The sequence below is a fragment of the Camarhynchus parvulus genome, chromosome 3 (genome assembly GCF_901933205.1).
Source record: "Camarhynchus parvulus chromosome 3, STF_HiC, whole genome shotgun sequence".
Lineage (NCBI taxonomy): Eukaryota > Metazoa > Chordata > Aves > Passeriformes > Thraupidae > Camarhynchus > Camarhynchus parvulus.
In genome coordinates this window covers 107,565,030-107,588,745 of record NC_044573.1, presented here as the reverse complement: position 1 = coordinate 107,588,745, position 23,716 = coordinate 107,565,030, and the positions used below count along the sequence as shown (strand labels likewise).

General features: G+C 39.8%; 2 protein-coding genes across 7 annotated transcripts in view; one reads left to right on the top strand and one right to left on the bottom strand.

The window, feature by feature from the left end:
* The window catches only part of SUPT3H (SPT3 homolog, SAGA and STAGA complex component), a 259,112-nt gene extending 242,491 nt beyond the window's left edge, over positions 1 to 16,621 (bottom strand). The window contains exons 1-2 of one of the 5 annotated variants that reach the window (XM_030944325.1): positions 15,964 to 16,621; positions 2,631 to 2,725 (exon numbers count right to left, since the gene is read on the bottom strand). In XM_030944325.1, coding sequence (XP_030800185.1) covers positions 2,631 to 2,725 — 95 coding nt within the window. In that variant the 5' untranslated portion in view covers positions 15,964 to 16,621. Of the gene's footprint in view, positions 1 to 2,630; positions 2,726 to 12,849; positions 13,194 to 15,963 lie in introns of those variants that run through there. The other 4 variants (XM_030944322.1, XM_030944323.1, XM_030944324.1 and 1 more) reach the window with 4 other exon arrangements.
* RUNX2 (RUNX family transcription factor 2) overlaps positions 1 to 23,716 on the top strand; it is a 215,802-nt gene that overhangs the window by 26,727 nt on the left and 165,359 nt on the right. The window lies entirely within an intron of this gene.

Here is a 23,716-nt window from a genome sequence, read left to right as displayed (position 1 = left end):
AATTAAAAGGCAAATGTAACTAAGCAAAAGGTGGTGCACTGCAAATTGACTTGTGTTTGGATGATCTGTGACAATCTGATTAAGAAGCATTCTTCTTAAGGTAATCAGCACATGCAGTATCACCAATTACACAGTATAATTTAGGCATCATACAAACCAGATTCTTTTCTCAACAAACACAAAAATTTCTTCAAATCCAAGGACATATCTTAAATATTCTTAAAGGACAAACAGAATAATTTCATTAGTAAAGTATCTACGTATACAATGAAAAAGTTGTACATATTTTGAGACAGCTTTTTTTTTGCAGTATTTTATTATTTCAAGACTCCTGTGTATTTCTTGCCTTCTCAAAAAAACAAAAAAATCCTTCTGAGCTTATCATAAAAACACAATTCTACAACAGGATTCAGTTGATTCCCTTACAGTGCCATGGTTCAGAAATAGGTGTAGTGTATCTAACAGATGTAGCATATGAATAACCTCCTCACCTTAAATGTGATTACTCACAAGCTTAACATTACACATAAATTTAAGCATTCCATGGAATCAAACACTGGCTCAACACTTCTGTGCTGTAAATTATACACTAATCAAAGATGCCATCTTCAGACCATGGGTATTCTTATCCAGAGATTTCCAGATCTTGCCACTGGTTACAACAGGATTTGATATTTTACTCCAAAAATAGACTTTCTCTTCTTTCTCCCTTTTAAATCCCTAAAATCCAACAGCCCATTTTTAAAAGCAACATAAACTACTACATGACATTCTGGATTAGCACTTAATGTCTCTATATGACTTATTTCTCAAAAGTTCATCTTCTTGCTGCACATGTTTTGTTGAGAAAGGCAGGGCCAGTTGAAGTTACTCTTCATATTACACCATGAAAACTATAGCAAATAGGTGACTCTTCTCTTGACAATTAGAAATTAGGCAGAGACAGCCTCTATTTTCTTTTCTTTAAGAAGATGTTACCTTTTTTGCACTGCATTGCTCCAGTCTTAGCCATTTCCCAGGATCTTGAGATGTCAGCAAGAATTTGTTATAAATCGCCTAAACGGGAGAATCCGTAACTTCCTAAATCACATCATTTATAAAAAAGTCAGCTTCTGTCAGAGCACAGAAAGTTCTTTTAAAGGCATTAACTTCATTTTATGGCCCCAGCCAAAGGAAACAGTTGTCTCTTTTTTTCTGCACGGTTCATCCCTGGCACTCTACCATTTTCAAAAGTCTCCTTTCTTTTTCCACAGCAAACAATAAAAATTTAAGTTTCAATGTGCTCACTGCAGTCAAGGAATTTCCTCAGCTCCTACTAGTTTAATGAAGCTGTGAAATATGTTACTCTGGAGCACAGATGATCTGTTTGCACAGCTTTCAAAGGATAACTGCACCAGTTCTGAAGCAAAATATCTATTCCTTCCATTTTTATGGCCAACAATAACTTCTACATTCTGACAGAAGCATGTGTACACTGGCGGGGAAGAGGAGTTTCAAAACACTTTATCAGGAAGTCCACAATCCAATAAAATGCAGGCTCCCCAGATACTGATCCAAACTGATGCACAAGATTTGACTCTGAAGTTTTGTTTTTTAAATACAGTTACAGTTATTTTTCTCAACCAAGAACAACAGTTGTATTTTTCAGAATAGATGACCTTAATAGATGTGAAGAATTAGCAAACAGAATTCTCTTGAGGAAGAGAGTGCAGTAATATTATTCTATCCAAAGAAAACTAAATACAGTAGAACACTGGGTCTGTCACAATGTACTCATCTATATTACAAGATTCAATGCACGAGGCAACACTCTTATTTACATTATACTGAAAAATACTCTCAGTGGAAGATATCTCATTATCTATCTGACAACAATCTAGTAATCTCATAAGGACACTTAACTGAAAACAAATTGCATCTTTCACTTTTGCAAAGAGAACTCTTTGTAGAATTTAAATGGAGACAAGTAACTCCTTATGCATCTACTTCCCATGTAATAAATCAGGTGAGAAATTGTTATACAATAGTGAAGGCAAACCTACAACACAAGACTAGAAGCAGCACAGCTTTTATTCTCACCACCAAATTACAAAATCATATCATAATCACAGCTTGAACCTGTGTTTCTGAGAATACAGTGTTCATTTGAAAAAATAAGTAACTTATTTTTCTAATAAATTCACTTCCTGTCTGGCAAACCCCAGTTATTTACAAGCATTCCATATCATAATTTCACCAGCAATGTTATAATCTCAGCAATTTATCTCTCTGTATTAGCACTGAAGGATGTTAATAAAAAGTATTTATTTAAAAACATATCTATGACAACAGGAAGTTTAGGTTTCTTTGATGAAGGGCTGAGAAATACAGGACTCTAAAGACTTCTAAAGCAAATATTAAAAACACAGGTCTTTACTCAGCAGCATTTACTCTCCTTTCAATAGAGGATGTGGGTTTCATTTACCTAAATCATCTCTGAATGTTTTACAAATCAGAAGAAAACACTAACAGCTCCATCACTAACACTTGCTCTTCTTCCCTCCATCACCCTTACTCACGCATTCTAAGACATCAGCTAAAAGATGAATACACAATGCAGATACTGCCAGATAGTCTGACTGAGTACTCACATCATACTCTGCAATTCAAGTGTAAAGCTTGTTGATTTTCTTCCACTGCTTGAAGAGGCAACTGCCAACATTGGGCTGGCCACGGTGCTGCTCATCTGGGTAAACAAAGAAATAACAGCACTTACAAAACTTGTATTTCATTTCCAAGACAGCATACATCCAAGAGATGTATGCTTCACACTAGATATTTAAAAGGAAGAAAAGATATTTGGAGTAACATGAAAGGTAAAGGGTCTGCATGCAAAAAAGAAGCCTATGGGAGGCAACAGAAAGCTTGAGTTGATGTTTACTATAACCCAAGTATTGGAAACAGGTACTATTTCTAAAATAACGATTTAGAAGTATCCTAAAAGTACCAATGCTTAAAAGCATTAAGATAAAACACCACTACCCTGGAATAGATGGTATTCCCAGACACCAGAATCTCTGCTGCCCAATCATCTTCTTATATTCCTGCATATCCTAACCACCAGTAAATCATAGCTACACCATCTCCAACAAGGCCAAAGTGATTCTCACAAAAAGCCAGCTAAAAGTTTATGAGCACAGAGATCAGAAACTTCCTTTATAAAACACCCCCTTCACACACACAACTTAAATTTTTAAAACAGAAATGCATTAGAAAGAGTGAGACCTGACCACCATCACAATACTCATAGCACTGAAGGTACTATTTTTACACAAAGTATTTTATAGCTTTTCTATAGAAATATCTCATTCAAGAATTTCAAAGCAAATCCAGGACAATTTTCCTTATATTCTATTAAGTAATTAATAAATCTACATTTTCCTGTTTAACAATATGCAAGTCAAATTGTAGCAGCGTGTAGCTACAGGGTCTCCACATCAAATGGCTTTGAGCTATTTAATTTTAAAAAATAATTAAATTTACTAAAGGACTGAGTAAGCAAAATTTTATTATTGAAAACTCCATTAATATGGACAAGGGAGTCTCATTTTTCCCTTCAAAAAAATGAATACAAAACTGCATACTGTTTAAGTCCCCTGATAAATAAGATTTATTCTCACTATATTTCTTAGTTTTCTAGTTTGCTACACACTAGTAACAGTTGAGTTGTACTGCTCATTTCTTGCACTATTAGTAGCAGTGACCATAAAAGCTTTATACTGCTATATCTTGCTGTGCTGCAAGAGAATCTCTCTTCATTTCAAAATTCTAAGATTTTTCTCTAGAATAGAAATCCACTCCACCACTTCCCAGGGCAGCCCATTCCAATGTCTGACCACTCTTTCTGTGAAGAAGCTTTTCCCAATCTGAACCTCCCTTGGCACAATTTGAGGCTGTTTCCTCTTCTCCTACATCTTTGTACACAAGCAAAAAGCAGAACCCCACCTGGCTGTCTCCTCCTGTCAGGGAGCTGTGCAGAGCCAGAACGTCCCCTCTGAGCCTCCTTTTCTCCAGGTTGAGCTCCTTTCCAGCTCCCTCAGCTGCTCCTCCTCAGACCTGTGCTCCAGAGCCTTCCCCAGCTCTGTTCCCTTCCCTGCCCCTCAATGTCCTTCCTGAACTGAGGGGCCCAGACCTGGGCACAGCACTCAAGGTGACCTCAGCAGTGCCCAGCACAGAGGACAGTCACTGCCCTGCTCCTGCTGGCCACTGCATTGCTGGTGCAAGCCAGGCGCCATTGGCTTTCTTGGCCACCTGGGCACAGCTGGCTCAGGTTCAGCTGCTGTTGACCAGCACCCCCAGGTCCTTTACCACTGAGAAGCTTTTTAGCCACACTGCAGCACTGCACCAGGTTACTGTGACTTAAGTACAGCATCCAGCACTTGAACTTGTTGAACTTCATAGAACTGCCCTTGGTCAATTAATCCAGCCCTTTCAGATCCCTTTGTACAGCCTCCCTACCCCACCCAGCTTGGTGTCATAAATTTAATTTTTTTATTAATGCTTTCATGTAGATTATCAGACTTCAGTTCATCTTCAGGCAGATACTAATTTAGGTCCCCATCCTGCAAGCACTTACACACATGTGTAACTTGAATCACAAGTTTACTCCCACTCAAGTCTGATTTTAATCACATGAGTAGTTACACACAAGGCTAAACTGTTGTCAGGATCCTGCCATAATCAGCAGTTACCAGTCATTTAACCTAAACAGTCAAATTAGTGAATTTAAAAAATAAAAAACAAGTAAAAACCCTCTTTAACAGAGAAAGGTGCCAGTATTTATAGGAAAGCTCTATATATCCATGGAAGGGATTTAAGAGGAAGCTGTCTTTGTATCCACCATAGCAGAAACAGCCTAAAGATTTAGAAATTTATATGTATTTGATTGTCCATCACTTCATTGGGACTAATTAGGATTAATTTTAGTAGCTATATTTTTATATTCAATACCACAGTACCAATATTCCTAAATAGAGAATTAAGTGTATTCATTAAAAAGTAAATAATGTTCAAAGATTTGAGGGTTTTTTTTAAATTTAGAGCTTTTTAAAACTAATTACATCACTTGAAGCATATAACTATTTTCTTTGAACATCCATGACAGAGATTGTGGCTCATCCATGAGGTTCTGTTCTGCAAATTTATGAAACATTCTCCCAAAATTCCCAAAAACCACGGGGCCCAATTCCACAACTGCCTCCTCACAGCGCACGACCTGTGATTCATGCATGTCCTATTCTAGAGCAAATCCTTTCTTAGGTTCCTGCCCTCCAAGTGGACAAGAACAGTTCAATTAAAAAAATTTGAAGACTTTACATCTCAGTGGTTTCAGAGCTGAAAGCTTATCAGCTAATGCTTCACTACAAACTTGGGTCCTCCTCTTGCAACCAAACAATTTAACTTTCAAATCAAGCAGGTGTACAGCATTTTCTTGACTTAAAAAACCAACAGCTTGTCAGGCTTCATCAGACCCTTTACAATAATTACTTCCACAGCCCACGTTTTGTTTGATGGTTTAGATAATTAACTTCTTTACACATCAAAGTCCCATCCTCCGTATGTTCTATTTCCTTTCTTCCGGACATTAAAAAAAATAAAATAAAAGATAATTCAAAAGCAGAAGCACTCTCAAATAAATTTTCTTCAGTAAGTACAGCTATCATGGAACTGAAAAGCCTACAGTGACCTTCAATGGGTCGATATACTGTATTTGTTTCAGCTCCAAACTGAAATGCAGCTGTTTGCCATATTCTATAAAATGAATTCAGATGTTCAGATTAAGTCACAGATTATTTCAATGTGCTGCATTTTAATCATGAACTCTAGCAAGAAGATAACTTCTGATTAACATTATTTGGACTGGTAATTTTGAGTTCCCATCCAAGTAGGCTCAGCTTTTATAAATACTTTTCTGCTAAGTAAAACATTGCAACCAAATGTATAGTAAAATACACACATTCGAAGGTATATATAAACACTAACATAAATGTTTAAAAGCATCTACTGTCATCTCTATGTCTTTTACATTTAAGAGTCATAACAGAAAACACTTGTTCCACATGAATCAGCAGAACAAAAGTTATCAGTTGAGGGAAACAAATTTGAAGTAATTTCTCATCAGGTTTAGGCCCATCCCTCTCAGCACAGTAAGATACCTGGGTAGATTTCTGTTTCATAACCCTCCTTCAAATTCATATCCACTCTGAAATTACCAAGCAATATTAACTTACACTAACTTTCCTACAATCAATAATTGATCTGTATAACCCATGTATTTATTCAAGATACAGCTTAGAGACATAAAAATTGGAATTCCAGTGCTCCTAAAACATGATGTAAGGGTTATACATTTGGGCAATATCCTATACTAGATTAACATGCAAATGCATGTATAAAAACCCCCTGCCATGTATAGGGACATCTTCCTTCGCATCAGGTTGCTGAGGGCCCCATCCAAGCTGGCCTTGAACACTTCCAGGGATAGGGCTGAAACCACTCCTCTGTTCCAGTGCCTCACCACCCTCACAACAAAGAACTTCTCTTTTTCTGATCTTAACCTCCCTGTTTCAGCTTCAAGCCATTCCCCCTTGTCCCATCACTGCACACCCTCCCTAGCTCTCCTGGAGTCCCTTTAGGTGCTGGAAGGTGCTCTGAGGTCTCCCCTTCTCCAAGCTGAACAGCAGAGGCTCAGTCAAGGCTTTTGAGAAGCTACTCAGACACCTTCACCAATCCCCACTGCTGAAATGTCACACCAAGATCGAGGAGAAAGATGCACCCAAAGAGTCATTACAGGACAGGCTGACAGCTGATCTAAACTCACTCAGGAAGAGCAAAAGTCAATAGTAATACAGTTTTCACTTCACCACAAGGTAAAAAATACCTAAGTTTGCACTGGGTCAGTTTAAAACAAATGTGGATTTGTGGATTCTCTCTGATATCTGTTTATAGGCTAAAGAAGGTGCAGGATTACAAAAAAATAGCAGCATCCCTGCAAAAATTTTTGCACTGAATAACACAGAGTAGAAGTTACCCTTACAATGATTTAATTCATCAAGCATACATCTAACATGGTTATCACATCAATTTTTTCATAAATACATTTTGCATATAACCCAGAACCATGCAAAAATTTAAAGACTGACAAATTTTCATTTCTATAAACTCAAACAAAACAGGAAGGAAAGAAAAACCAATATAACTATGAATTAACACAAAATCAAAATTAATGCCTTTGTTTCCACATCCTCTACTTCAGAGTAATTAGATTAACTAGTCTGTTATCACTGAGTATTTCATGGCCTCACCAGCTGACAAGAGGGTATAGGATAAGAGTCTTCTAGGACTGGAGATGTAAGAACTTAATTAACTACAGGAAATACAGATTTTTGTTACTGCTCTTCTTTTAAAAAACAAAAACACACCATAACCCTGCTGAACACATGCAAGACTGGCTGAGTGCATGCTCAAAACTCTTATAAAAAATAAGAGAAAGTTAAAAAAACACCCAATACCCCATAACCAAATGCAAGAGCACGTATCCTGTTTTGCTTGTCACCCACTCTCCCAGTAACACAAATTAACTGAATATTAAAACACTAAGTGTGAAATCCTTAAGTACTCCTGAGCTGTTCAAGCAGGCTGGAACTAGAAACACTCTAAAGGGTCTCAGATAAGCACAGTGCATGTGTGATCTAGGATTTACAACAAAATAATGACTGATTGTATACAATGAAATTACTTTATAATCCTCTAACCTGTTCAGGTCAAAACTACCAGCTTTATGGGCAACAAATAAGAACTGTTTTTGCTTACAGGAAATAGGATGAATAACTTTCATATTCTCTAAGCACAGCATCTTAAGAAGCCAAGCAGATAAAGTGAAGACACAAACTTCCAGTGAACAGTCAGGCCAAATACAGGATTAGAAGCAATCTGTGGGCAGGCAGGGACACATCTGCACCAGGTCTGCACACAAGAATATTGTTCAAAGCTCCGGCTGCAATCTCAGCTTTCTTTCATTTTTAATTAATTAACCAAGTACCACAAAGCAGAATGCATGCACTATTCATTCTAAGGATAACACATTACATCTGCTGCTGCTGCTTCCATTTATTGCTTGATAGACCAGATTCTTAGGGTAGTTTTATTTTAAACTGAATACCAGAAAGAAAAATTCATCTTATAGCTGTCAATGCACAGCCCAGCTTTCACCACCCAGACAAATAAGCATCTCATCTTTAACCATGACACCCTCTTGGAACAGAACATACTTGGAAAGCCCACACGAATACAAGGAATACAACAGAACATAATTTCCCCTGTCCATTTAAAAGGCAATTAAATAATTCATTCCCATGTAGAAGTTAGAGAAGAAACATGCATGGCTGATAGCAACAGGTAAAACAAATCTTCTAACACATGTAGGCGTAGATTTTCATCCAAAGCATAACACACCTCCCCATGATTTTATCTTTAGAACTGTCCTGTTCAACATCCCTTAAGATAAAACAATCCTTCCTGGTGTCCTTGTGAATTACTTTTACTGAAGACCTTACACAAAAGCAGAAAACAAGCACAACTTTCTCACTGACTTAGCAATAAAATAAAAGTCACTAAAGCAACTTCAGATTAAAATAAAACCTTCTGTCTCCACTGTGTGCAACAACTACTGTGTTTTACTCAAAATTACTCTGCATGTCCTCATATTTGAAGCTACTATTTGTCCATCCCATGTTAGACATGACAGTTACTTAAAGTTTCTTCTGAACCAGACCACAGAATGGTCTGGACTGCTGAAAGAATACTAATAGACAGATGTGACTGTTTTATTTGAGACTGGGAAATACAGAGAAAAATTTTACATGAGAGCTCTGCCTTCCCATCTGGAGGTGTTTACAAACACTTCTCGGAGTTTCCAACTGCAGTCTCATCAGAGCTCTGTCCTTCTCCAGAAGTGATACATTTGTTTTTAACAAGGAAGCAGACAAAATGAATCTAATATATACACCCGCCTCACTCTGAACTGAATGTGCACACTTTTTTTTGCAGAGCTGTGTGCCACACTGGCAGTTAATAGCACTGCAAATTAAGCACAAATGACTTTTTCCTTCCTTCCTAAAAATGCTTTAAGAAAACAGCGTAAAGACCAAACAACCTGAAACTAACAGCCAAGTTCTCACAGCTTCCAGAATCTGACTCCTATAACCCTGCATTTATTTCAACTTACAGTTGTTTTCTCTTAATACACTGGTATTACAAACCTTCTATATGAATGATTTAATAATTGTATAGAGATGCAATTCAGTGGTCATGACTTCACCATGGGGACCACTGGTGATTTTCAGTGGAGCAAACACAAGGTGTGCTCACAGGTCTGGTGATAATAAAAAGCTTCCAGCTCATCAAGGACTTGCATACTTGATTTCAGCATGCAAGGATGAACAAGGCCTAATTATGACTTGCTCAGGATTTTGCTTTTTCTGACAAGTAAAGCATTCCTGTATTAATATGCAGAGGTCAGGTTAGCCCCATCAATATGTTTTACTGCTCTTTGGCCAGCAAGCAACTGCTTTAGTGAGCATGGGTCCCCATCTGTCTTTAGTTCCATTTAAAGTAAATTAAAATTTAAGGGTTTTCTAACAGAGGTGGATTTTCTGTGAAGCATAACCAAGTTATCATTAGCTTTAAACTGTATTTTCTTGGTATAACTTTTCTGTCTAAACCTTCACCTCCTTTTAAAATGGCATCTTCCCAACCTATCACACTGATTACATCAACCCTTCTCCTCTCATATCACCCTGAGCTGTGTTTGATTCACCATGTGATATACAATTAAAATAATTTCATAATATAGGTCCACCCTGACCTTAATTGAATATTCTAGCATATCAGGAATATGATCAAGCTATGGCATTAACATATGTATCTAAAATTCCTCATCAAGAATGAGCAGCCAACTCTATAGCTAAGATTATAAAAAATTTCCAATTCTTGTTGTGGGGCTGTTCTTGTTGCAGAAATCAGTGCTTGCCACTCTACATATAAATTCTCTGGAGGAGAAAAAGTCTACTTCCATTGTTGTTCATCTATTCAACTAATTCAAGTAACACTACAGGAAAAACAGCCATGGCTTCAATATAGGGTCAAAGCATAAAATTAGATCTTTAAAAGTTGGTCTAAAAACATGTCAGTAACATTCAGGCCACCCAACCCCCTTTCAGAGATCTTATAGTCACACATGATATCCAGTAAGTTCCTGCTAAAGTGCATTCTTGTTTACTGAAAAATACACATTTCTCCCAGGCATACTTCAGTACTGGGCTTAATCAGAATAATTATCAATAGAGCTCTTCATTGTTAAGTGCTTTTAAAAATCATATGCTGGAGTGACATTTCTAGTAAAAAAGCCAACATTTCAGCAAAAGTCTAATGGAAATCACATCTTCCAAACTAGCTCTTGGTCCCTTTTATCCATTACTGCTACTTCTGTGATGGCTTAAGGAGCTATGTGAACTAGAAACATTGCAGCTGACTCTGTGAAAGTCTGATTGTAATCAACACGATACTTCAAACATATGCAAAATACAGGGCTAGAGAAAAGCCAAAGATTATTTATAAATAGAAATTTCACCTGTGATAGCTTGCAAAAGAACACTTACTAAGATTACTTAAAATTAATAATGACTCCACATAGCACTATGAATGCCAAGTACCTGAAACACAGATAGCAGATCAAATCAATACCATTTTCAGTACCTTTGACAGGCAGATTTTTTTGATCAGCTCCAGATAAGCTCACAACTGAGTCACCACTGCATGGTTCCATGAGAACATAGGCCTAACTAATTTCCTTTTCTTTACATGCTTGTCTAGCTACACATTTGGCTATTTCACAACTGCAACAAGAGCATTAACTCAGTTATTTTCTACGGTATAATTAGGCTGCCTGGGTTTGGCCTCCTGCCTTAGAACACCCTTGCAGTGAGTGATGACCTAGAAAGACACCGTCTAGCTGGTCTCACTGCTCGAGGGCATCACAGCAGAACAGCACCAACGACCTGAACAATGTTGCTCTACGCTGTTGTATGTAGGCAATTCTTAAAACGCTTGTAGCCTGCTAAATTACAGTTTGCTTATGCTGACAAGCTACTAATTGACTAATCAACTCTCAAACAGCTCCATTCTGTGTTACCCAGAACTGAGCCCAGGAGAGTAATTCAGCTGGTTATGGCAGTCAGAGGCTCTAAAGGCGACAGAATTCTGTGAAACCTTAAAAAATGTCTTCAAATCCATAGATTTAAAAATCACAAGTTAAATGCTACTAAAGGATTTCTTGTTTACCTCTCAGTGACACAACTTTGAGCTTTTCCTCCGGCAGTTTCAGTATATTCTGGTTAGACTTCAAGCTTTTCTTCAGAATCATCATAACTAAGAATCTCTTTATCTAACTGAAAACTAACTTTTTTTAAACTTCCAGAAGCAGAGATAGGGCTTTGAAAAACACTTAATTTTATCCTGTTACAGTCGGAAATGCTACTTCTGGCCATCAACATTTGCACCTACAGAGCAACAACACACAGGATAAAAAGGAACCAAACTAAAACCAAATATGATTTGTATATTAGTAACATGCAAATAGGAGCCTGTGTAAAGTCCACCAAAGTTAACAAAAGGACTGACACTGCCTTCCACACCACTTGGATCTGGCCAACAGTGAAGAAAAGATATGCAAAAAGGGAGAGAGGGTGGCTGCACTGCATCCTGCCGAGTAAGCACTGTTGCCTTAAGCCAAAGGGAATGCGAGGCCTGTACCAAGAAAGAGATTGATGTGGGAGTTACATAAAAGACATCAAAAGAAAATTTTAGCGAAACACCAACACGGCTGCAAACCTTGAAGCAGAGTCACTTGTAGGAAATCAAGTGTCTCATAATAAATCACTAACACTAATGCCATACAGCAAACTTGCACTGTCTGCAACATCAGGTTCCTGCTCCCACTTCACCAACACAGTAATATATATTTTGCATGTATATGTGCTTTGCAGTCGACTGCAAATCATCAATTTGTGTAACTTCTAGGAACTTAGAAGAAGTTGATCAGTAAACAGGAAGTATCAAAATATTCTAAAGTGGAAAAATCACTCATAGGTAACACTATGGACGGTCAGTCCTAGGCTTTTAACATTTACCAGCAATTCCTGTAAGGACTAATACTTTCTATCAGAAACACCACAGACCTTATGAGAACATTCAGGCATATCAGGAATACCATTAAGCTATGGCAGCAACATATGCATCCAAAATTTCTCATCAAGAATGAACAGCCAAATGCATAGGATTCCAAATAAGAAATATCACAGGATTCTAGTTAGGGAATCACCACACCTGTTCAGGCAAAATAAACAAAATCCATTTCCTCCAGATGAAATTTACAATCGAGTCACATTTCACAACATCAGAGTGGCACGAAGAAATTAACAACACCCAGCAGTACACAGTGTACTGCAGGCCAAGCTGTCACATAATTTTAAAGAGTATTTTTAAAATTTATATTAAAAAAAAAAAAGTCCTAGGAACACCTCCCAAATTAGTTGCAAGACGACAAAACGAACAGGACGGGGCAGGGACCAAGGTAACACTGAAGGCCACCAGCAAACGCCGCGCCCCCGGGCCCCCCGCGCCCCCGCCCCGCAGGTACCGCGGGCAGGAACCGCCCCGTTAATGCTCCTGAAGGCCCCAACAACGAGCAGCCTCGCTAAGTTAATTAATAGCAACACACTCTCTAATTGCGTGCTCTCTCTGGTGACTCACTCAAAGGCTCACCCCTGGGGATGGATGGATGGATGGATGAGGAGGCTGAGATGTGCAGGGGAGGAAGGATGGAAGGAAGGTGGGAGCAGCTTGTGGTGCCCGGTCCCCCCACCCCGTGTGCGGACAGCCGAGAGGGGAAAGCGAGGGGCAGGCACTGAACCTCGGTCCTTCCCCTCCACGCGCTGCCTGGACCGAGGCGAGAAACGAGGGGGACGGAAAAGCGGCGACGGCTTCGCGCTGTTCCCCCCCCGCCCGCCACCACGGCCGCTGAGGGAGGGGGGGTAAAATGGCGCCGCCCGCGCCGGGGAGGAGCCGGTTCCGCCACAGCGGCCGCCCCGCAGATGGAGGCGGGGGCGGCGGCGCCTCCCAGGGCGCGGGGAGGAGCCGGGGCGAGGCGGGGCTGCCGCCGCTTCCTCCCGCCCCCGCCGCCGCCGTGCCCCTCAGCCCGCCGCTCGCCGGGGAGTAGTGTCGGTGCGTGTGAATATCTCAAAGGCGGCTGCCAGGAGGATGGTGCCAGGCCCTTTACAGCGGTGCCCAGCGACAGGACGAGGAGAAGTGGCTTTAAAATGAAACACAAGTTCCACCTAGACATGAGTAAGAACTTTTTTACGTTGAGGGTCACAGAGCAGTGGAGCGGGCTGCCCGGGGATTTTGTGGATTGCCCCTCTCTGGAGACATTTCAAACCCAGTTGGACGCGTTCGTGTGTCACCTGCTCCAGGGGCTGGATGGTCTCCATAGGTCCCTTCCAACCCTAACAATTTTGTGGTCCTGTGAATAACACAATCAGTTAGGTTGGAAAAGACCTCTGAGACTGTCAAGTCCAACCTATGCACCAATCACCACCTTGTGAGCCAGGCCATTTCCCTCAGTGCCACATCCAGTCTTCCCTTAAACACCTCCAGGGATGGTGTTGCATGTGCTGCCTGATAGGCCTTGACCACCTTTTCCTTCCCCTTCAGCACCAGGCATTGCTGGAGGGCAGCAGGAAGGGCCTTCAGGGCTGGTGTGAGTCCAAAAAGGCAGGGGATTTTTGGGAGAGACAGCTGTGGGCGTACACAGGTGTCTGGTCTCAGCACAGGTGCCAGCACACCCTCATCTCTGCAGCCACATCCTTGTTCAGGTGTTCAAAAATAGCCGAGCAAACAACAGCGACCCGTGTTCATCTTTAGGCCTGGAAACACCAGTGGATCCTGCTACAGCAATACCCAGTTGTACTATTTCAGCCATTAATAGTTCAAAGCTGAGCAGGGAGATTTAGGCTGGACATTAGGAATCATCCCTTTACTGAGAGGGTGGTCAGACTGGAACAGCCTTATTGAGAAGTGGTTGATGGTCTACTTCTCTCAGTGTATAATAGACATTGGGATAATATCATTAACTTTGTGTGAGTCCTGACATGGTCAGGCAGTCAGACTGGATGATTGTTGTAGGTTCCTTCCAGCTGAAATATTCTGTTCTTTGCTGTGCTGATTCAATGTATTGGTGTGGTTACATACCATGTTTTCCTCTCGATTCCTGGCATTGGTGGCTTTCCTCTTCCTATATCTTGCCAGTTCAGCAGGTTGATGGGGAAGGGCATGACTAGGTGAGCTGGAGCCTTAACCCACCTTTCCTTTCTTCCTTTCAACCTTTTCTTCCTTGGATGCCTCCTAATCATAGGTTTCTGTGAGTTTAGTTTGGTCATTCTGCTTGTCACATGCAGGTTTGTAGGGAGACAGGCTGATGTGTGCCATGGTATAAATTGGAACTAATAAATGGGACCACCAGAGGTATATGGAGTAATTATTAGCGCTTTGAAAAAAATCTTACTTTTCTCAAAAGTTTGTGGGGTGTATGACTTCAAAAGTTACACTTTTTACTTTGCCCTCCTTAGTCCTTTTTTAATTCAAATTCCTGCCTGCACACCAAGCAGTATTCATATCATTTTACTAGGACTCATTCTAAGAAACTGACAGCTTAGAGACTTTGTAATTTTATGTAAATCTCAGCATTTTACTTCTTTAGGGGTCTGGATAAGAAAAGGAGGAAGAAGAAAATTCTGGCAACCACTGCAGTGATCTTAACACTCGAGGGACCATCTGAGTTCCAGTTTAGTAGAAAGTAATCTTATTTTCTTTTTCCCTTAGCTGACTTCCACTGCCCTTCTTTTTTTTTTTTTTTTTTTTTTTACCACTCACTCCCCGTCCTTCTTGCTACTTCATATAAACATTCTGTCAGTCCCCTCTGCGTTGCTTCCTCCCTGTTCCCACCTCCCACATCAGCCTCAGAAAGACGAGGTGATTCTGCAACTCGCTGCTGAGTGCTGCCAGCCCCTCTCCCTTCTGCTGCTGCTGCTTACCATTATGGAAGTAAAGCTGATACCAGCCTGAGCACTGACAGCAACAGGGCAAAACACCAAGATATTATCCTGGAGAATGAGAGGCCTCGCTCTGCTGATTCTTGCCTGCACAGCAAAGTTTTAAGTTGTTGCTGTGAGGAGGATGGCCTGAACAGTTCCTTCCTGTTATACATTTTAAAATATCTGGGCAACCCCAGCCAAAGCGGGATTATCAATAAGCATTTTCCTGGCAAAAAGGAGAATCAAAACATTCTGTCAGGTTATGAAAAGTACTGCAGAAAAACTAGAGGCAACTCGAGTTTTTAGCCAAATTCTGTGATTTGTCAGAACCTTACATTAAACTAAGGGAGGCAAGGCAGCATATTACTGACATTTCTATGCATGTCTTTATATATCTCAGAATTGGTAGGACAGAATAATATAAGGACATAGAAAAAACAGAGAAATTACTATGCCAGTTCCATATGGTAATTTTAATACAAGAATTTCTGGGATAATATGGTTGAGCATGTCCAGTGTGAGCTGCATAACTTCCAGGAGCTTGGATAGAGGCAGTGTGACTTGGTGAGGTGCCTGAAAAAGCACTGACAGAAACATTTCCTGACAAATTGTGTTGCTGTGCAGAACCCTTTTGCCTGTACAGCAGGTTACCTGTTCATGAGAGATTCAAGCTCCGGCCCAATGATGAGCTGGGCTGATGAGTGAGCATTCCCCCTGTTGCTACTTCTATAGGTAATAACTTCTGGCAGAATAATTGAACAAGACAGATACCTACTGGCTACAAAAAGTCAATACAACAAAATCTGCTGGAAGAGAAGAGGAAAGAGCACTGAGGTGTCCCCTCTAGTACTGTGCCTTTGTCTAGCTGGTAAAAGTGCAGAGGCTGTTCTCTGCTCAACTCTGAATTCTTACAATACTTGCAAAGAGGGAAAAAAAACCATGATCAAGTTTTTGTTATGTATTATACAGAACCAAAAAAGGGCACATACAAAATTGTTTCCCCCTTCTCAGGTCACCTTTCAGATCATGAGGTCATTATGAACTGTCTCAGCACTTTCACAAACTGGAGTCTGCTCAAACCATAATGCTTACAAAGTTTCACTTTGAATAGGCCTGATTTTCTCTGTCATTTGTTTTCACTTTTTATTTCTCTGCAGAACATAAAAAGTCAGAAAAAGATTTTATTTTCCCCCTACATAGCATATAATTTACATCAATCATCCCAGGAGGTCAGTACCACTGGGGTGTCATTTAAATACAATGAATATAAAGTAATGAAGCTCTTGCTGGAGTGGATGGCCACAATTCTCAGGGAGAGAGAGAGTTTCCAAAGCATGTGGAGAAAACACAACGGGAGACCGAGTGAATTCATCACACCACAAAAATGTCTCCATCCTGTCGACAAAGTCATTAAAGGAAAATGAACCATTGTTACTCTAGACGCTTGCATTCCTTCAGCATAATAACCTCAGTATAGAAGCACTGGGGCAAAGAGAATTTGCACACACAGGAGAAAAAAAAATTCAATCTATTAAAAAAAAATCCAGATTATGTAATGAAAGAAATCCTCCATGCTCCAAAGAGGAGACGGAGCCTCTGCAGAAGCCACAACTAATAAGGAACCTTATGCAGTGGTACAGGGCGGTTTCTTTTCCTCCTGCCAACAAGTCAAAGTAAATGCCAACCCGGACAATTTTTTTTTTCAGATAACCCACAAATTATGTTCTCCTTCAATTACATGAATGTTTCTACCCTTTGCTGATCCATAGCCATCCTGGTTTTTAAGATCTCTTGTTGAGATTTCTCCAGTACCATTTCCCTTTTCATATTCATTTACGTCCAATATTTTTTTTCAGTTGCCACTAAAGCAATCTGTGAGGAATGCAGGGATTAGAAAAGTTTACCGTCTTCATTTTTATTTACTTTTTTGGCAAAGGATGTCCAAATAAGAGAAAATGTCACATGTCTACAGTAAATCATAGCATATACCAGTTTATTAAAATAGATTGTACTTCTGAGGATCCCCCTCAAGGAAATACCACTTTAAAGCCAACCACCGTGCAACCCCTGGTCAAAAAAGGTAGGCTTAGAGAGCTACAGCAGAAATCCCTCCTTTATTGTAAATTATTCCATGGTGTGGCAAAGACTTCTTTGCCATACTAATTAAAGAAGAAATATGCTAATTAAATTATTACCTTTAATTGTCAAAACCATATAACAATGTAATGGATAGATTACTTTTTTTTCTTTAAAATACAAAAGAGCTACCTTGATTTAAGCAAATACTGAAAGGGAAATCTGTTATTTATTTTTAGTAACTGCATGGAGCAGGGGGCCTACTAAAAAGGGAGCAACTTACTGAGGAAACGCATGCCAGAAAAGACCAACTTTTACCTGTTAATTACAACAAATATGCTCGCAGACAACAGCAAGAATGCTATTTATCCATCATTTACAGCCACTGAAGCACAGGGAAAGGAATTGGTTTGCTGGCAAATATCCCAATTAATTGGGTGTGCTATTTATTAGGGTGCTGATTAAAGTGTACTCTGCAATATAATAGTTGAGTATAAAGTTGCCAACTGTTGTTGACTCCTGGCTCGTGGGGATGAAAGCAGGAGAGCAGACTAGCACAATATGAAAATAATTATGTATTCCATGCCAAGATGGATTTGAGGCAATTCCAATGGCTGGAAGTTAAAGACCTGGAGAGACAGAATTAGGTAGCACTGTGATCTTGAGGACAGAGCTTTGTTTTGTGTAATCCAGTTGTGACCAAGACCTTCAATCTGTAGTAGGCATTTGGGACATGTATTAACACTTCTCTTAGAAGCCAACCCCATAGGCACGCCCTTAAGTAAGCAGCATATGAATTAAACATAAAACAAGATAAAAGCAGGGGGTTTTGTTCCCAACTGATCTGAATCAATGCACTTGAAGAAAAAATACTTGAGGGGGGCCCTTTTCCCAGCCACTGACTCCTCCAGCCTGTCCAGTCAGTTGCCCTAGCTAAGACTATGCCTTAAATAGTACTTGTTTGCTGTGCCCTTTTCAAAACCATGGCTTCCACAAATGGGGCTGGGGGTTGCCACACACAATCAAGGAAGCATATGCTAATAGTTGTATGTTATCTGAAGTAATGCTTGAGGTTTGATCTCAACCCAGATAACCACCAGAGCAAACCAAAAACACGATTTGTAGCAGCGAAGAATTTCTCGCTCCTGCATCACGTTTAACTCACCTTGTTAGTACTGAGGCAAGACCTGGGTAGAAGGCCCAGGTGGCCATGATTATTAATGAGTTTAACATGCTTTTGTTCTTACCACAAAGGTCACAGCAACATCATGCATTGCACCTCTATAGCCAGAGATATTCAAGTATGATGTCTCTGTTTAGAGAGCTCCGGAAAAAAAAAAACCTCTAAAAGCAGAAAGTGAGATTTGGTGAAGAGTCTTTCTTATGACTGCGCCCCAAAAAAATGCAGCTTTGAAAAGAGATCTCCAGCAGTACGCTGGATATCCTTGTCACCTAAAAATGAGAGCAGTAAAGGCAGATGAAGTGCCAATTCTCCCAAACAATGTGAAGAGCCAACACTTAGTAGCCAGAGACTCCTCTAGCTAAGGGGCAGGTAGCAGGGTTGGCTGAATGTCCAAATGGATCTCAGGGAGCTCCCTGAAGCACGACATCAAGAGAAACTCATCACCCCTGTAATCACACCTGCCCATCACTCTGGCTGTCCTGCCTGCCAGCATTTCACTGGGACCACTGCACAAAATGCACAACCAAGGCAGGGCAAGCTGGACTGAACTGGCAGCACACTGATTACCCTAAAACCAGGATTTACTTTGGCAACTACCGTATCAGGAGTAGGTTTCAATGGAAACCCAATCCCCAGGGTCAATGCAGGCAAGAAACCAGTTCCTCCAAAAGCAGAGCTCTTTGTTTGGCCATTAGATGTGCTCTGTAGAAGCCACTGACTGCATTTGTGAGGGCTGAGCTCAGCTATCCTGTGTGAAGTCCTCTGGCTATGTTGTTTCCCTCCACCTGCCTTTCCAAAGCACCTCACACAGATCCTGACTCAGATGTGCCAGATCCATGGCGATTTTTTAGGTAGCCCAAGGCAGCTGTAGTGGCATTGGAAGCTTAATTTTAGGCAAGTGAATTGAGCCTTAGGCCACTATTGAGTTTCATGGTAGCTTAAATGGCTAGCATAAATATAAACAGTTACTTTTAGTCAACCAAATTTAGGTGTCTGAACCTGGAACTCAGCTCTCCTCTAGCTGTCATTTGTCCAAGGAAAATAGCAGTTATATATAGTTACTTTTCACTTTAACATGAGATATACAAATTGGAGTATTATATTGCTTGAGGAAAATTTGCAGGTTTCTGAATCCTTTGTATCCTTAGCAAAAATACATCTGGGTCATTTGCCAGGGAGAGCAGGTGGGACCCTCAGGTTAACCATTTCCATATGACATGGTTAGATTATTATGGACTCCAATCATAAGCCTTTGGAAGGTAAGTGGAATTAGCCAGAACACTGAGCTTTCTTCTGCAGAAAAAAAATACAAGCAGAGAACTTTAGTTCCTTCTGGATTGCATATACCTATAATGAAAGTTTCCAGAATCAGTCCATTCAAAACAGTAATTTCTTGAGATGTAGGAATAGTGCCAGCAATTTGCATCAAATTACTACTGGACTGCAGAATAAATAACATCAGCCACAGGTTGCTAAAGATTTAATTTCCTTAATGTTCTGAAACAAATTCATGTTATTTGACCATGCAGAGCAGGTAGAATGCTGAGTTTATGGTTCTCTAACACTTCTTACTTCTCAGGGTGGGTGCCCAGTGGTGGTAATCTGTGTACATTAGATATGAGATACAAATATATCAGAGAAGCTTTTTTTTTCCCTCTGAATAAATATTTAAATATTTAGGGCCAAATTCCATTGCTAAACATATGAACACAGCTCTCTTTGAGCTCATTGGACTGGTGCGTGTGTATCTAAGGGCAGAACTTGGCCCTTAGGTTTTAGATTTTAGCACCAAGCTTCCAATGTAAAATAACGTGTGATCTTAACACACAGGAAAGCAGCAAGATCTGGTTTTAAAGGAAGGGTACAATTACATATTTCCATCTTTCTTTTGGATAAGAAGTACTGCTTTCAACAGAGGTCCTGAGAATATCCTTACCTCTTCCCCACACAGTCTTCCTTTTGTATAAGGTGCTTCTCTGGCAGCTGTGGTCATTTCTGCAGCTGAGAAGCAGAGCAAGATACTTTTTTATTTCTTTGCAACTTCTCTCCAATTTCCATTCTGCCGGCTTCAACTCAGTATCATGATGGAAAATACAGAGCCGTTTTAAAACACACTAATAATTTAGATACGGTTTTTAAATTATGAAAAAGTCAGGATGTTAATTTTAAACTATACACAGTGTGTTCAGATCAGCCAAAGGACATACCCAGTCAAGCTTTCCAATGAGCCAGTATTACAGCTGGGATCAGCTAAAGCATTTTTACTGGGAAATGTCTACAGAGTGCCAAACAGAGCTCTTGAATCAGGAGAGATTCTTTCCCTATGCTTGCTACCTCTTATATCCCTCCTTTTAAAAGTATTTTAAAGCATTTGGATTTTTGAGTGGGGGGTTTTTTGGTGTTTTTGTTTGTTTGTTTTTGGTTGGTTGGTTGGTTGGTTGGTTGGTTGGTTGGTTGGTTGGTTTTGTAAGGCTTACATTCATCTACCATCCAGGGCCAGGAAAGACATGAAATGGCTGCATGGTACTCATGCAATATTGTGTGACAGGATATGCAGTGTGACAGAAACCTCTACCAATGCCATAAAAAGAAGGGAAACAATGCCAAAAAAAAAAGTGACAATGACTGAAAAAATCTCAACTCAAAAGAAAAAAAAATCCCACAAGTGTAGTAATTGACCCCTCTGAAATTTCTCCAGGATTTCAAAATTCTTCAAAAATTGCTCTCTCCAATTTAATATAGCTTTGTATTTTATCATTATCAAAAAAATACTCAGACTGTTATCAACTCTGTGAGCATACTGAACAGTTCATATATTTTAGTGGGTTTTGTGTCAGTCAGGATCTTCTTGGGAATTAAAGTTTTTGAGGGATAGAAGGCTTTTGGAAGATTTCTTATGAATTTCACTGTCTACCTTTGATTCCTTTTCTGTGGTAATATGCTAATGCTAATGGCATCCAGCACAGCAGAGAAAGATGTTGCACAGTTTTAAAGTTTTTCAGATGCAATTATAAGTGAAAGTGGACTGCTAGCTTCCTCCAGCCTTTTTAAAATCCTGCACAGATAGACAGACAGACAGATTAAACATTAATCCTTCTAAAAATGCTGCTCCATTTGTGGCCAAAATAGTATTTTATGGCATTTATTGCAAAGGTCAACTAGAAGTTGTTCTGTACAAAATAGCATCTTCTTTTATGCACTTGAAAAATAACTTCTGCTTCAGTTTCCTTCCTCATATGCCAGGTTTTCTTTGCGTAATTGCAAAAATAAATGCCACCGAAAAAGAAAATCTCTTGTACAATCCACTTATGGATTATACCATGATGCTTCCACAGAACTGGTCAATTATTAATGAACATCTAAGAAATAGAGATACCCAACCCAGTCTAGTTTCACAAAACAGTTTCTTATGTTTTTTCACATGGGCCCAGAAGTGTGCACAGTGTGTGAAGAGCTTGCAAAATTCAGTATTATTTATTATGTCAGCAGCCTCACATGGTGAGAGCTCTGATCACTTACAGCATGGGTATTTTCTTCCACTAACTGTTCTTTAAATTAGCATAATCTTTGGCAATTGGCTTGTAGCCTTCAATTCTGTATTGCTGTAGATGATAAAGGACTGTACATTTAAAGTCCTGCTCATCATCTGACATCCTGCAAGTGTACACCAGCACAAAAATTCTCAGGCCATGCTGTCAGAGGAGACTTTGCACTATCCCAGGTTTACTGATTTGGGCCTTTTAGAGCGTGGATATTTTAGTAGGCATGTACCTGCCCCAGAGAAACAATGTGTTTTTGACAACTGCTGTCAAAACTCCCACTCACTCTCCAAACATCTTGGAGCAGGGTTGAAAACAACTGCTTATCCACTGTGGACAAAGTCAGTGAGTTCAACACCTGTTGTAACAAATCCTTCTGTACAGTCTGAGGCAAATCCCACGCAGCCTTCAACAGGGCTATGTTGGCAATAAACTTACCTGACCTTGTCCACACCACTGAGGCAGCTACTTCTACTAGTACTTGAATGGATCTGAGGGTGGAAAATTATTTTTGACACCCCTCATGAAAAACAGGCCATTCTTCTAGAGAAGGCAGAGCCCCAGTAACATTACAGGCCCCACATGCTGAAGTACAGTGGGGTGAGTTAAGGACAAAGGATTATCACTCAGAAAGGCACTTACTAATTTTAGATTCAAAATACTTTTGCTGTGGAATGTGGAATTAATGAAGTTTGCATTGATAATTTCACATATGATAGAAGAAAATAGGCAAACACATTGTGTGTATCTATTAAATCAGGTAGACTTAATAGCTGCCCAGATCCCCTTTCACACCAATGTAAATCAAGTGGGGGAGAGCTGAAGGCCACTGAGTTACTTGTACATGAGAAACACATATTTCTGTAAACATGGTAAACCTTCTTCTTTCTTCTTCTTCTCACTTCTTCTTCTCACTTATTTTTCATGACTGCCTTAAATAGTTATAATAAATTGTCTCTAATGGACGCAGAACATAAAATGGGAGAGGAAGGGGGGCATGAAAGGAGCATGATGATGGGAATACAGGATGGGCAATCAGGAGAAGCAGTGTCTGTCCTATTCTCATTTACCCTGAGATACAGAGCAAACAGCTTTCAGACTTACTAAACATTCTGAACATACTGAGAGCTCTCTGTTTATTTCAGATGTGTAAAATGCCATAACTTGCCAGTAAACGGAGCGGGGCATGCAAGTGCATGCATGAAGATAACATATTAGTTACAAGAATTATAATTGTCCTATCATTATCTTTTCTTTCTTTCCTGAACCAGAGTAAATGTGCCATAATCTAGCAAGAATCTCATGATAAGTAATGTTAGAAATAGCTTTTTTTTACATTTTTAGCTGCCAACTGTCTATTTTAGACATAACATCACCCTTTACTGTAGGCTTCCACATAAAAGCAACATGAACAGTAACGTCTCTAAGAAAGCATGAATGATTGGCTGCAGATTCTTTACCAAAAAGGGAGTTTATTTACTCCACACAGGTCATAAATTTCGTTAGAAAAACTATCAGTGGTAATCTACATGTGGTGTTTAGTAAATAGAGCTTTCCTCTGCTTCCCTCAGTCCATGTTCTTCAATTGTCAAAAACAGTGGAAGATGGTTTTTTCGTGCCTAGAAATACAAATTATTCCAGCTCTCTAAAATGTAGTGGAAATAATGACCTGAAAGACTTAGTATGTTCTTCACCAAGATGGACATTTGGACATGGAAATACGAAAGGAT